General features: G+C 42.6%; 3 protein-coding genes across 3 annotated transcripts; 2 read left to right on the forward strand and 1 right to left on the reverse strand.

Moving 5' to 3' along the window:
- The first annotated feature begins 217 nt into the window (after nt 1-217).
- LOC120567821 (myocilin-like) lies at nt 218-2883 on the forward strand. Its single transcript, XM_039814879.1, has 3 exons — nt 218-832; nt 1342-1446; nt 1570-2883. Exons 1-3 carry the CDS (start codon nt 349-351, stop codon nt 2370-2372), a joined length of 1392 nt encoding a protein of 463 aa, XP_039670813.1. The 5' UTR covers nt 218-348; the 3' UTR covers nt 2373-2883.
- Nucleotides 2884-5652: 2769 nt separating this feature from the next.
- Nucleotides 5653-8917, reverse strand: LOC120567997 (phospholipid phosphatase 6-like). Its single transcript, XM_039815163.1, has 2 exons — nt 8029-8917; nt 5653-6507 (listed from the first exon to the last, which is right to left on the reverse strand). Exons 1-2 carry the CDS (start codon nt 8405-8407, stop codon nt 6086-6088), a joined length of 801 nt encoding a protein of 266 aa, XP_039671097.1. The 5' UTR covers nt 8408-8917; the 3' UTR covers nt 5653-6085.
- A 1426-nt stretch (nt 8918-10343) lies between these two features.
- LOC120567998 (peroxiredoxin-6-like) lies at nt 10344-13340 on the forward strand. The gene is made up of 5 exons (XM_039815164.1): nt 10344-10488; nt 11152-11308; nt 12109-12258; nt 12394-12540; nt 12680-13340. The coding sequence occupies exons 1-5, from the start codon at nt 10397-10399 to the stop codon at nt 12806-12808; spliced, it is 675 nt and encodes a 224-aa protein (XP_039671098.1). The 5' UTR covers nt 10344-10396; the 3' UTR covers nt 12809-13340.
- The last annotated feature ends 426 nt before the right edge of the window (nt 13341-13766 follow it).

A 13766-nucleotide genomic window follows, 5' to 3' on the forward strand; every position in this document is an offset into this window, starting at 1 on the left:
CCGCTACCACCAAAAAGAAGACACACATGGGCCGTTACACACACAGACACACACACACACTCCACACCCCCCTGGCTGTTTCCCTCCTTGCCCTCATCTCCTCCCACTCTCTGACAGTTATTGGTATAAATATCCTACTCTCAGCATTGCTGAGATTCAGACACTGAACTGCTACTCAGGTGAGAAGAGACCAGCCAAAGAAAGAAAGAAAGAAAGAAAGAAAGAAAGAAAGAAAAAATATATAAATTAAGTGGAGACAGTGTCCTCTGAAAAGAGGAGGATAAACAGTTGCATCCCTGCAAAATTTCCCTAAACCACAAGATCATTTACTCAGTCTGACCCTCCAGAATGTGGCTCCAGGTGTCTCTCCTCTGTCTGTCCTGGTTAAGTCTGCCCAGCCAAAGCCAGGCCCAAGACCGAGCCGTCCTCCGCCGATCCAATGACCACGGCGGGCGCTGCCATTACACCTTCACCGTGGCCAGTCCAGAGGATTCCAGCTGCTCCGGAAGCAGCATCAAACCAGAGATGGATGGAGTCTTGTCCCGACTCACCCTGCTCGAGGCTTTAGTCAGCCGTCTGATAGCAGGAGTGGATGGCCCTGCCGGGACTGGGGTAAGGGCTAACGGTGAAGAGGGTTTCCCGGAAGATTACTCCCAGGTAACAAGGGAAAGAAACCAGCTGCAGCAGGACAAGGAGCGTCTGAACGGGCAGGTCCTGGAGCTGCAGAGGAGGCTGGCCGAGCTGAGCCAGGAGGCAGAGAGCCTCAGGCAGAAACCCTGCCAGCAGACACACACCTCAGGGGGGACTCAGCGTGAAAACAGACCTGCCAGTGGTATGTACATCAGCAAGTAAAGGGAAAACACACACAAATCAGAATGTGAATGTGTTTTGGCATTCAACAAGTTCCTGATCGGAAAACAAAGATATTTGGCTGCTCTTCTGTGTTGATGCATTTTAGTTTTTCTAATAAATGTCTTTGTGGTTGACTTATAGGCTATGAAAAGTCTCCCAGGGCAACAGGTCAGGTTGCAGTTAGCTATCCCAGGTTGAGTAAAGGGATTGGAATTTATAACACAGACTCTTATTTTTATGGCTTTGTCACTCATGCATTTCTGTTTTTTTGTGCGTGTGATCATTTTCAGGAGAGCAACAGCAGGGTTATAGGGGGAAGCTACTGTGCTCTGAGGCCAATAAATGAGACACTTAGACTTTGATGTTGTCCCTGGTCTATGGTTTAACTGTAGATTACTACTCATAGATTGTCATTTTGTTGCCATGTTCTACTTAAAATTCCTTCCGAGCCAGCACACACATATTTCTCCTTCACTCTGTCTCTCCCAGACCCTGCATATGATTTGGGGAAAGGTGCATACCAGGAGATGAAGGCTGAGGTTACGGAGGTTGCAGCATCCCACCTCATTCCTGAAGGAAATCACAACTTCACAGGTAAATTTGGAGTTTTACTGATGCCAATGTAGCTGCTCAAAATGGCCTAGTGGTGGAGTGTTGGTGCAAATGAATGTCATTGGAATCATTGTGAATAAATACCATGATGTTTTTTTTCAACAGGCTGTGAAGAGCTGCAGTCAGTGGGAGATCCTGTGTTGCACAGGAAGGCTGACAGCATTACAGGGAAGTATGGAGTGTGGCTGCAGGATCCTGAGCCTCAGGGCCTTCTTTACACAAACAAGACTGTGTGGCGTATCGACACAGTTGATAAAGATGTCCGTCAGCTCTTTGCATATGAAGACATGGATCAATTATCCCAAGGCTTCCCTATGAAGGTCCTGGTCCTGCCAGAGCCTATGGAGAGCACAGGGGCGACCATGTTCCGTGGCTCCCTTTACTACCAGCGCAAACGCAGTCGCACCCTGATCCGTTATGACCTGACGTCTGAGAGCCTGGCATCACGCGTGGAGCTGCCTCACGCTGGCTTCCATGGCCAGCACCCTTACTCTTGGGGCGGCTACACTGACATCGACCTGGCAGCGGACGAACAGGGCCTGTGGGCTATCTACAGCACAAGCAAGGCAAAGGGTGCAATTGTGATTTCCCAGCTGGACCCCGAGAGCCTGGTTGTGAAGAGGAGCTGGGAGACCAACATCAGGAAGAACACAGTGGCCAATGCTTTCATGATGTGTGGACGCCTTTACACAGTAGCCAGCTACACTGCACCCAACACCACCATCAACTACGTGTTTGACACGGCCACCGGCATGGGGCGGGCTGTTGCTGTGCCCTTCAAGAACAAGTACCGTTACAACAGCATGGTGGACTACAACCACGCTCAGAGGAAGCTGTACGCTTGGGACAACTTCCACATGGTCACCTATGACGTAAGACTGGGCAGGGCGAGCCAAGGCAGCATCTAAAGAAGACACAAACAGAGAGAAACGGCTGTTTACAGGACTGCGCTGACGCAAGAGCAAGTGAATGAGATAAAACATATAATCATTTGCATTGTACTGAAGTTATTGCAAGTCTATATGTTTTCACATTATAAAAACCTTTTTTTTTTTAAATACTATTTTATAACTATTGTAAATAAGATCTATTATGGCAACAGAAATATATTCATAAAGCAGATTAATGTAGTTATGATAGAGCCCTTTATGATCACAGTGGTCATTACAAACAGTAATCATGGTTTAAAGTTGTGAAATATTTTTGTTATCTGCTTAAAAATGTGGACGTTGTTTAAGTTCTCAATAAACATAAATTGTCGTAGGCCTAATTTGGTTTCCAATTCAATTAAAAAAATATTCACTCTTATTCAATGTGTGTGTACACTCCGCTGATAAGAGTGAAAAAGTGATATAATGGTGACTACTACATGTATTTAGTGTTTAGTATCTTCTCCACGTACAGTGAGATGCCTGTTGTATGCTGTAATATGTATAAAATGTATACAATTTTGCTTTGGGTTTTTATGTAAAACAGGTTCCATAGAAATTAGGTTATTTATAACAAATCACGGTCTCAATTGGCTACATGGGGGCACCAAATTGTATCTAACAACATTATTGCTAAATACAGGAAGGATACTGAACTAAAAGTATGTGAGCAAAACAAGTTTTCACAGATGTGAAGAGTGCCACTGACCTTTCGGTTTGCACCACAGACTGTAGCCTATGTACAACCTCACCGAAACTTAAGACATTTGTGTGGAGGCACCAAGCTTACCTTACCTACCTACATATTCAGATTCATCCACATGTGGGGACATTAAACTAGGGTGACCAGACGTCCCCGGATGGAGCTGTCCCCGGAAATGTCCCCGGTTTTCACTGTGACTGACAGACCCGAAATTGGAATGAAATAGTCGTGCACCCTACACGCACAGGCTCAAGACAGCCGGAGCAAGCCTCAGAGATGTTCTAGAATGGCCATTTTACGATGCTAAAATTACAGTTTATGGAGTCTGGTGGGTTTAGCGAACGCAATTTAGCGGATTTGTTATGTTTTAAAGAAGGATCTTACTTAACAGAAAGGTCGAGCTCCTTAGAAATCCTTTCCATAATGTTGTCAGACACTTAGAATATTAGTCTGAGTAAAATAAAGCAAAAGCTGTCAGATAAATGTAGTGCAGTAAACATTACAACATTTCCCTCTGAGGTGTAGTGGAATACTTATGAAGTAGCAGCAGGGGCGATTCTAAGATCAGACCTTTAGAGGGGCTCAGCCCCTAATGAGAATGTGACAAGGATATAGTGCATGCAGAAGTGTTAAATGTGCACCATGAAATTACCAACTTTTTCACAACCGCATTCCTGCTCTTCCTCTGACAGGTAGAGACTCAGCCAAAGGGCCAAAATTATAATGTATTCTCATGTGAACTATTTATGTCAGCACAGTTTAGCTAGTGTATCCCATCATAATGGTTATTATATTGCCAGATTCCAGACAATCCCACTTACTTATGTATATATATTTCTATTGGTATGCTTCCTAGTGACAATGCAAAAATAGGAAGAAAAAACTTTTCCACCTCTGTGTGCGTGGTTATAATTCTGACGTGCAAAATAGTTCAGGCTACAGCACAAATATTTCCATCCATAGATAAGAATAATCAAGTCTAACCTCTGAATTTCTTTTCAAAGTGCACCAGATTGATGCATTTAAAGGTTAAAATAGACAACATTTTCTTACAGGGGAGCATGCCCATGCCTGGGGGGGGGCTTGTGCCCCAGTGTAGCTCTATGTTTAGTGACGCCCCTGGGCAGTGTCCCCGTTTTAAGTTTTACAAAAATAAAAACATTACCTGTTCTGGAGGTATTTACGCTTCTGAGCTGAAAATGTCCCCGGATTTTGTCACCTTACATTAAACATGTGCTCCTCATTGCTCCATAAGGTCATGAAATCCAGTACACATGGAGCAGCCTAGCTAAAATTTGCTTAAAAAGTGCAAGTTTTCACACGTCGTTCTTTACTCCGATGTTCTCTGTCACACAAATGGCGCACCTGTGGTGCTGTAGAAAAAGGCTTGAGTGTGCTCATCAATGAGCCATTTAACCACCATGACAAAGACCTACCTACTGTATGCAGAGTTGATCGAAAGTAGTGTACTGTTAAATTAACTGTTATAGAGACTGTTATGTGGTTATGTTAGTTTGTGTATCACCTTATTGCCTGTTTTGGTGGTTAGCTAGACTATATGCTAAATGTTGTTGTTAAATGTTAGTTAGAAATTAAGCTGTATTGACATTGCTGGGTCTCGTAACGCTAGTTAGTTAGCTAATAAAAATATTTTTTCTTTCTTTAAAGAAAACTTTAGCCAGTATTGTTGGTGGGAGATTTGTCTTCAGCATGTGTGAAAACTCACTCACTATTAACCTACTGAAGGTTAGTTGCTAAGTTAAGGTTAGGTGCTATTTCACATTACTCTTGGAGTTTGGATTTGGGCTTGTATTTCTTGTTTACTGCAAACACATGCACATGCACATACACACTTCAGCTGCATTTTGGCTGACCGATGGATAAGATTTTGGGTCTGTGTGCCTCTGTACCTGTAAACACGCGTCCAGTGTTTGTGTTCTGACCCCACATCCTATAGCCTATTGGTGAAAAACTCCTGAACCAGCCACATACACTCTCATGTACAAACTCCCATGTTGCCATTTGCAACTACAGTAGGCTATATGCTTGTTATGCACTGCCATCTGTGGACAAAAGTTTGAATCTGCCAGAGTTCATTCTACTTTTGTCATGCACTGGCAAAATGACTTGTCTGCTCTCTAGTTTCTCCGTTTAAAGGCAAAACCACATAAAGTAAAATGAATGTACCATGTATTTGTAAACTTTACTTTGGAAATGACAATAGTAGGCCTATATGTTAAAGGTGGTTGGTAGCATAGTTTAACAGCACTGTAAGAGGAGATGGGATGTATTATAATGACAGTCAGGAGACTCAGCAGCAGCAGCTGATGGAAAATTGGATGAGTGTAAGTTAACTTCCCCCCCACCACACAAATACAGTAAACCCACTGGGTTTGTTTTAGCTAAAACCACAGACCCATTCATTGTGCCACCACATGTATGCTGAGATGAAATTCTCACTTTACCAGGAACCATAGTTTAAGCATTCATACTCAACCACAAACTTACTCACTGTGTCAGCAGGACACAAAACTACATCTGTAAAACGGTACACAGTTTATTTTAATTGGCTTTTTATTAAAAAAGTCCTCATTAAATTCAGCTTTGGTTTTAGCATTCTAAGATCAAGTCCATGCGTCATCAACAAGACTGTGCAAACAAGCTGTATGTGCATCTCCATGGGATATGCTACAACCTAAAAGAGCAGTAGTGGTAGTGTGCACATCCCCACTGGTGAGGTGCAGAGCAAAAAAGGGTCTGGATACAACTTAAAAGAATGAGGTGCCCGCTGATATTCTACAACCGGCCACTTAATTATTTTTGATGAATTTAAACAAAACACAAATATACATAAAATAGATATAGATAAACAAAATATAAGCATACAAAGTAGTTTTTATATAATCCAATAAATAATAAAGAAAACACAATTACACACTCATGCTGCACATTTCCCCCACATAGGCTGACACACACAGTTCCACCAAACTTAATGTTTCCAATCTGCCAGCCAGAGTCCATCATAAGCCCTGTTGAATCTCTCTGTCAGTCGCATGAGCAGTAGGTCCTGCAGGCAGTCCCAGGTCACCCACAGCCTTTCCACTAGACTATATTGGCAGTAACCCATAGCCAAGCCAAAGCCCACATCCGTTACATAGTGTCTGGCAAGCAACAGCCGGGACAGGCTCACCAGAGCGGCCCAACCCACTACTAGGACCCACATGGAGGCTGTGTCCACAAGCTGGGCGAGCAGGAACCGGGCACACATGGCCGCCCGTGTGGCGTGGCCTGAGGGGAAGGAGTAGCGTTCCACAAAGAAGGTGGAGAGGATGTCAGAGCGGTTCTGAGCAGGCATGCGACGTCTGACCAGAGTCTTCACAACTCTGACCAACAGCAGGTCCAACATCAGAGCTGTGAGAAGGAGAAATACAACATTGGTTTGCTTTAAGGCTGAACTCACCTATTAAAAAAAGTAAAAGCTTTTTCTTGTTAAACATTTCCCCTCACAGCAATTGCTTTTTATAGTAATCCATTCTAGGCTATCACTCTGCAACTCAGTTTCTTCTCTGCCTTACTCCACCTTCTTAATTGAGCAGTTATCTAACCCTCTGATTTACTTATCTAGAACTCTATGTATCACGCTATACCTTTTAAAAATGGTTCATAACAACTATGTTTTTTAATGGTTAATAAATCACTTATGCTTTCAGATAAAAACAAAGTTTTTGTGGGAAAATCCCCTTGGCTGGTGTCTATCCTTTCTGTAATAATGCAATTAGAACTGTTGATACTCTATTAATAAATGCTCATGAGGTTGTCACTTTCGAATAATAATAATAAATTTAATTTATATAGCGCTTTTCATAGACTCAAAGTCGCTTAATAAGCCTTCAAATCTGCAGTTATACATTTTAATAAAAACAAATCCATTTTACTCAAAGAGTAAAAACACAAAGCAAGTGTTTGCCCAAGAAAAAGAGTTCCACAACCTGGCAACCCCAAAGTTGTTAAAGTTGTTCCTACTAAAGGCTTATAACCTCTAATAACATTAGTTACAAAGTGATACCAAACTAAGCTTTAAGTTATTGAAGAACTCTTTATATTGTATGTGACTTTAGACAAGATTATGTAAATAGTAACAATACCACACTAATTGAATTGTTTATGCTCTCTCCTATGAAATTATATTAAATGAAACCTTTGACCTCAATAATTTCTCAGTCACAGTATTTCCAAAACACAGTGGCATCCTATGTGCCAAAAATATCACTGGTATTTCACCACAGCACAATACAGTATAACTGACTTGATCTCAAAGCTGTCAGTCAACATATATAATCTACACATGCAAATAAAGCATCAGCCATGACTCAGATGCTATCAGCTGCAGCTCAAAAGAGGAAACTTTCCATGGCTGCGCTGATGCGGGTTCTATAGCTCTACGAATGCATTATTGGACACTTGGGTGGACTGATATGTTGTGCTATTTCAATAGCCATTAACTTTATTCAGCTCAACTAAACCACTTATGACTACCAAAGGCTTCACTTTGGAGATGGCATAAATGTGCGTAATAACGCACCGACTTTACCCGCAGCTAATGGTGCGTAAACAGACACCTAAATGATAGCAGGTTGATACATTAACCCATAAGACTATATACTGCGTTCAGGAAAGTAGGTTTCGCAAATAAAGACGTGTTTCTTTGAAGACTAAAAATATCCAAACTGGCGTGCCAGTTTAGTTACAGCCCAAATGTGCATATTAAATATACAAAGTTGGTCTGTTGGTCATGGCAGTTTTAAGAAGCAGCTACTTGACTGAATAAGGCATACAATCCATTCCTAATTGGATTGCAGAAATCTAAACCAAAGCCTACTGGAGTCGTTCTTGATGAGCCAAAATCCAAACTATCAACACACATTCGCTCACCCAGGGCCAGATTCAGCATGATCTCCTGCTCCGCCACACTCTCTCCGCGGAGCAGAGTATACACAGTGCCGATGAGCCACGGGATTACATGTCCAGAGAACTCCACCAGCCGCACCAAGGGCCGTATGCTGCCACATGGAGACTCCTCACAGGCGCACACTCCGAGCCGCTTGGACAGCCACAGATCTATCGCCAGCAAAAACCGGAGCGTTATAGTGAATATCGGCTGGCTCAGACGGACGGAGAAGTCTCCAGGTTGCGCTCCAGAAGAAAAGTAAGAACAGCTGGAGCCCCGGCGGCGGACATGGCACTCAGATGATGCCCGGCTTCCACGCACAACCCCACGGCAACTATTCCGTCTGGACGATGGTGAGGACATTTTCGTGTGCGTGTGCAGAGCAATCTATCCGCCCTTCTTTATCGACCACCTGTGTCCAGTAAAGACTTTAATCCTGCTGCGCTGCGACGCAAAACATCCTGCAAACTTGAGAGTCTGAATACATACAGGGGTTACGATCTCACCAGTTCAGAACTGGGTTGCTCTGGTCACGCGGCTTCATGGTCCTTCCAATAAACATGTAATCAAACTAGCATGGAGTTTAAAAGGAACTTCTTTTTTTAAGTGTAACTTCAAAAACAAATGCACTGCTCTATGAATGTTGATTTTAGGATTAAATTGCTTAATATACATTAGCATATTATCGTGGAGAAGTGTTTCAGTGCTGCACGTATAAATAATAAATAATAATAAACTATGTAAATCCTCGGTATGAAACCGGGCCATGCGCGTGCGTAAATTTGTCATTTGGAAACACTGAGACAGCTGCGCCAATCAAAACGCGACCTCAAGGCACCGCATTGTATAGATCATGATGTGCTCTATCATATGCTGCCCTGTGCAGTTCACATTGTATGCTTGTGTAAATAAAGTAGCTGGTTCAGAGGGAAGTTTACGCCTCCTCTTTATCTTACGCATGTGCAGACCCGTTGCTAGACCAGTTCTTAAGGGGCACATGAAATACATGGGGGGGCACAATTATTATTGGCGTACAGTGTGTATATGTATAATAATCATATACTCTTGTTATACTATTCGCACGTAATCATCACGTTAAACATAACCAACAGCAATATGACCAGGTAGCCTATATAGCCTACAACACATTACATAGAAGAAATGTTATGAATATCCATAAAACACGTGACTATACAACATATTAGATGTAACACCAGAAGCATCTCTCAAACATTGCATTTTAAAGCAGTCAATAGAAGAATATGCATTGCTATGCATGTGCCATGAGACACACACGCACGCACACGCGCACACACACACACACACACACACACACACACACACACACACACACACACACACACACACACACACACACACACACACACACACACACTTCGAACCTACCGGTACTTTGAGTGGAGGCAGCCTGTCCTCTCTCCAGTCCCTCCTGTCAGTTGAAGCTGCATGCTTATTTAAGCCCTTGTCTGTAAATCTTAAACCCCTTAATGAAGAAGGTCGCGTCCGATGATACAGATGTGAATTTCCTGCAGGCATAACAAAATGCGGAGTCCTTTTCCACCGAGTAGCCTACGCAAGCCAGTCCCTGTTCAAATACCAGCTACAGCTACGTTTTTTCTTAACCAAACATTTTGACTGGATATTTCCTCAACACAACCTGTTTGGGTTTATCCGTCACACCCCCTGATTCAACAGTTAGTTGTGGCCCAAATGCTGCCCCAGTCGCAGTTGCACTTGACCTGCAGGTCCTGCCAGGCCCAGGGTCGGGCTCCACGGAGCTACTAGCATCAGGCTCAGACTGTCGTCCAGGGGCTCCTTCTCCAACGACAACATCAGGAGGCGTCGGTGCCGTATCCAATTTGGCAGAGGAGAATGTTGGTGGGCTTTTCAACCACTTACGGATATCCATGACGAACTGAAGCGAGTAAGCCGGCGAAAACTCATCCAGCTTTCAAAAATGTGCGGTAACTGTTGAGCAGCTACACTGACGTAGGCTACGTCACGTCGTAGCCTAACTTTCTTTTTAGTAAGGCCGTGATAGGCTGTTGCAGTGTAGATTCCCATCAATCAAACAAAAATCACACCATTGTTTATTTATATTTATAATGTTTTAATGATAAAGAATGCAACATTAATGCAACACAAAATTAGCAACTATGATAATATAAAATTAAAGTAATTTTTTTAAGAGATCTGTGCCTCAAGTGGGGGGGCACAAGCATTTTTGGGGGCGGGCCCGGCCCCCTATGGCCCGCCCATAGCGACGGGTATGCGCATGTGTCATCAGAGCTGCTGCGGGACAGACGGAACACCTTCACGGTCACACTGAACATGCCGGGACTGCTGCTCGGAGATGAATTTCCTGATTTTGAGGCGGAGACCACCAACGGCAAAATTAAATTCCACGAATTTCTCGGTGATTCGTAAGTAGGCTTCCTGAATGGTTATTTTTGTTAATTGATTCGCAGGCTTATCGAGAATTCAGTTCACAAGAGGGAGAGAGAGCGATAGAGAGATCAGTTCCTGATTTCTGACTTCTGCTTTACACCTTTGCTTACGATTTATACATATAGTATCTAACCCTGTAAATATATAATGGTGGTGTTGTTGCCTATAAGTGCTAATACCATTAAAAATACTAATCTATAATGCGGTGGACAAAAAGACAAATTAATCTAACAAGTTACCGGTAAACTGTTTGTGACCAGGTCATGGGGTACTTGATCAGAGAGTGAGATGATCCAAATCAAAAGCATCAGTAAGCTGACCAGGTCAGAAGTCAATCATGGTGCACAATCACATTGCTGACATCATGAGAAAAGTCCCTTCTCTCGTCGTTTTTGAAACGACGAGATTTGAGCGATACAGAGAACACATCCTGTCGGTTTGCTGGCAGATGCATCATTCAGCTTAGCCTATTGTGCAACCTAACCATAAGCAACAAAAGTCACCACAATATTAGACATTTATGTCAGATGAAAGCAAACTGAGTCAGATTGAAACCTTGTTGTGAAAGCCCAGATTGCAGAAGCACTGACCCTGACATACATCTGACAATAACTCACCCATCTCGGTTTCCATTCCAGATGGGGAATCCTGTTCTCCCACCCCAGAGACTACACCCCGGTGTGCACCACAGAGCTGGGTCGAATTGCAAGACTGAGCAGTGAGTTCAGTAAACGCAACATTAAAATAATCGCCCTGTCCATCGACACCCTGGAGGATCACCACGGCTGGACCAAGGTGTGAGCACTACCACATACAGAAGGGTGTGTTCAAGACATAGTGAGCATCAAGGTTTTGACTTCCGAGGTGGTAAAACATATGTTGTGAGCTCTGTCTTTAGTGTGAGCAATCCAGTGAGAAAAGGTTTTTGCAGGTCAAAAGAAGTATTCCAATTCTTTTTTTTTTTTAGGAATTAGGCAGGTTACACATAACCCTTGTTTTAACAGTGGATTTGATGACTACTAGTACTTCATTTTAATGTAGCAGGTCCTAACTACACCCTGAAATACAGTCATGTTAATGCTGTTGAAACTACGCTTATATATAAAAAAATTTTTACTTTTCAATCAAAGTTAACCCAGTGTTAACATGGATAGCTTGACGTGTTGTGAACCGTTGTGAAATTTCCAATGCTTACTAGGAAAGCACCCAGAAGGTTCTGAATGAGAAATATCAAACTCTTCCAGTGTTTTTTATAGACATACTGCATAAAACCTTACAATTTTGCAGGACTAACTGGGTTTGGTTCTACTGGATTATTTCACAATTTCAGTGGAAAACTGTAATTATGAAAGCAATATGAATATATTTATTCCAGACTGTATTAGTTGCAGTTATGGGTTGTTAGTAAAATTAAAATTAGCATACTGCATAGATTACCTATTTTACCTGTGTGTGCTGCACTACATGAGTTTCCTTTAAATAGTTTTTTTTTATCATAACCTATAGATGTTTATAAGAGACAACAGAGCTCCATCAATGTAACACCAATTTGGTTTAAATAACTTACTGAGGGCTTGTGTCTCTGTACTAACTAGGACATCCTGGCATACAACTGTGAGGAGTCTGCCTGCTGCTCGCTCCCCTTTTCCATTATAGCGGACAGAAAACGCGAGCTGGCAGTGGCCCTGGGCATGTTGGACCCAGATGAGAAGGACAAAGATGGCCTGCCGCTTACTGCCCGCTGTGTAAGAGTCTTCACAATCACAATTTCCATATTTTAGAGGCAGCATTCCAACTTAATATCTTATCTACTCTCATGCCTATAGAATACTTATTAACCTTACCAGGCTCTATCTCTCTGTCTCTGGGTTTGTGTGTAGGTGTTTATTATTGGCCCCGACAAAAGGCTGAAACTGTCACTTCTCTACCCGGCCACCACCGGACGCAACTTTGATGAGATCTTGCGAGTGGTGGACTCACTCCAGCTCACAGCAGGGAAACGAGTGGCAACACCTGCCGACTGGAGGGTATGTCACACCTTTGAAAGTGACCTCAGTTTGTATCAATCATTTCGGCAGCTGACTACGGCGATAATAGATACAGGAATTGACTTGCAACTGCCATGCAGAATAACCTAGTTTCTTTTCTGTGCTGGTCTTCCTCCAGCCTGGAGACTGTGTGATGGTCCCTCCCAACATGTCTGAGGAGGAGGCTGCCTCTTTGTTCCCAGCTGGCGTCTACACCAAAGACCTGCCCTCTGGCAAGAAGTACCTGCGCTACACACCCCAGCAATAAGCACGGGCAGAGACAGCACTGATATTCAACACTCACTTATGTCACACTTAATAAAGCAGCTGGCAATCATGGACCTTCAGGACCTTGAGTTACTGCTAGTTTTTGTCCCTACCAGGTAGATAAACAAGTCAGCGGGCATCCCACTTGTGCCTTAATGGATGGAATAAAAATGAATGCCTTAAGGAATATGTAGGACTTTTCTAAATTAGAGATTTTACAGTATTTACAACCCCCAATAATAAAAGCTACTATGTTCAGCCCACTTTTCTAAAGGGGATGGTTTTTGGAAACATATGTGGTTGAGATGGGAACACATTTTTAATTTAAATATATAGCAAACAGTTTATTATATACAGTATGGCAGAGAAGTTTCTGTTTTGTAACAGTGCTATACTATCAGGGTTAAAATATTTTGGATCATGTATGTATTGTCTACCTATGCACATCTTTTTGGATGCAAGAGGATGCAAACAATGTTATTTCCATGCCATTTTATCTGACAGGTGTACTCCATTAAACACAGTTAGTTACACGTTTAAACTGTTTAGTACATGTAGAATTGTCTACTTTCACATAACTGATTAGTTGAACTATTTTAACTTTGCATTGGGTTTGCCAGGCCAAACTATACATTTGATTCCACTAAAAGTCTTATTGATTTACTCCATCTATACTCCGATGGTTGAGTGTCTGATGTAAAAAAATGTCACCTGTGTGGGACAATGAAAGGATTAAGGTTAATTTTTTTTCAGCCTAAAGAATGATTTAGCAAACAATAAAAATCGCTCTTTCGTGACTTCTGGACACTACCTTTCAGAAGCACCTGCATGAGTTTGTTAGCTTTGGCCAGCAGCACTCTCCATGTCCCTTCTCTATCATAAGGTAGATCTGTTTGAAGGCGGCTGTTAACTCAGCTGTCTGGGATTTGGCGTTCCCTCTCACCGTGTCCACAGCATCA

Source organism: Perca fluviatilis, chromosome 11 (assembly GCF_010015445.1).
Source record: "Perca fluviatilis chromosome 11, GENO_Pfluv_1.0, whole genome shotgun sequence".
Lineage (NCBI taxonomy): Eukaryota > Metazoa > Chordata > Actinopteri > Perciformes > Percidae > Perca > Perca fluviatilis.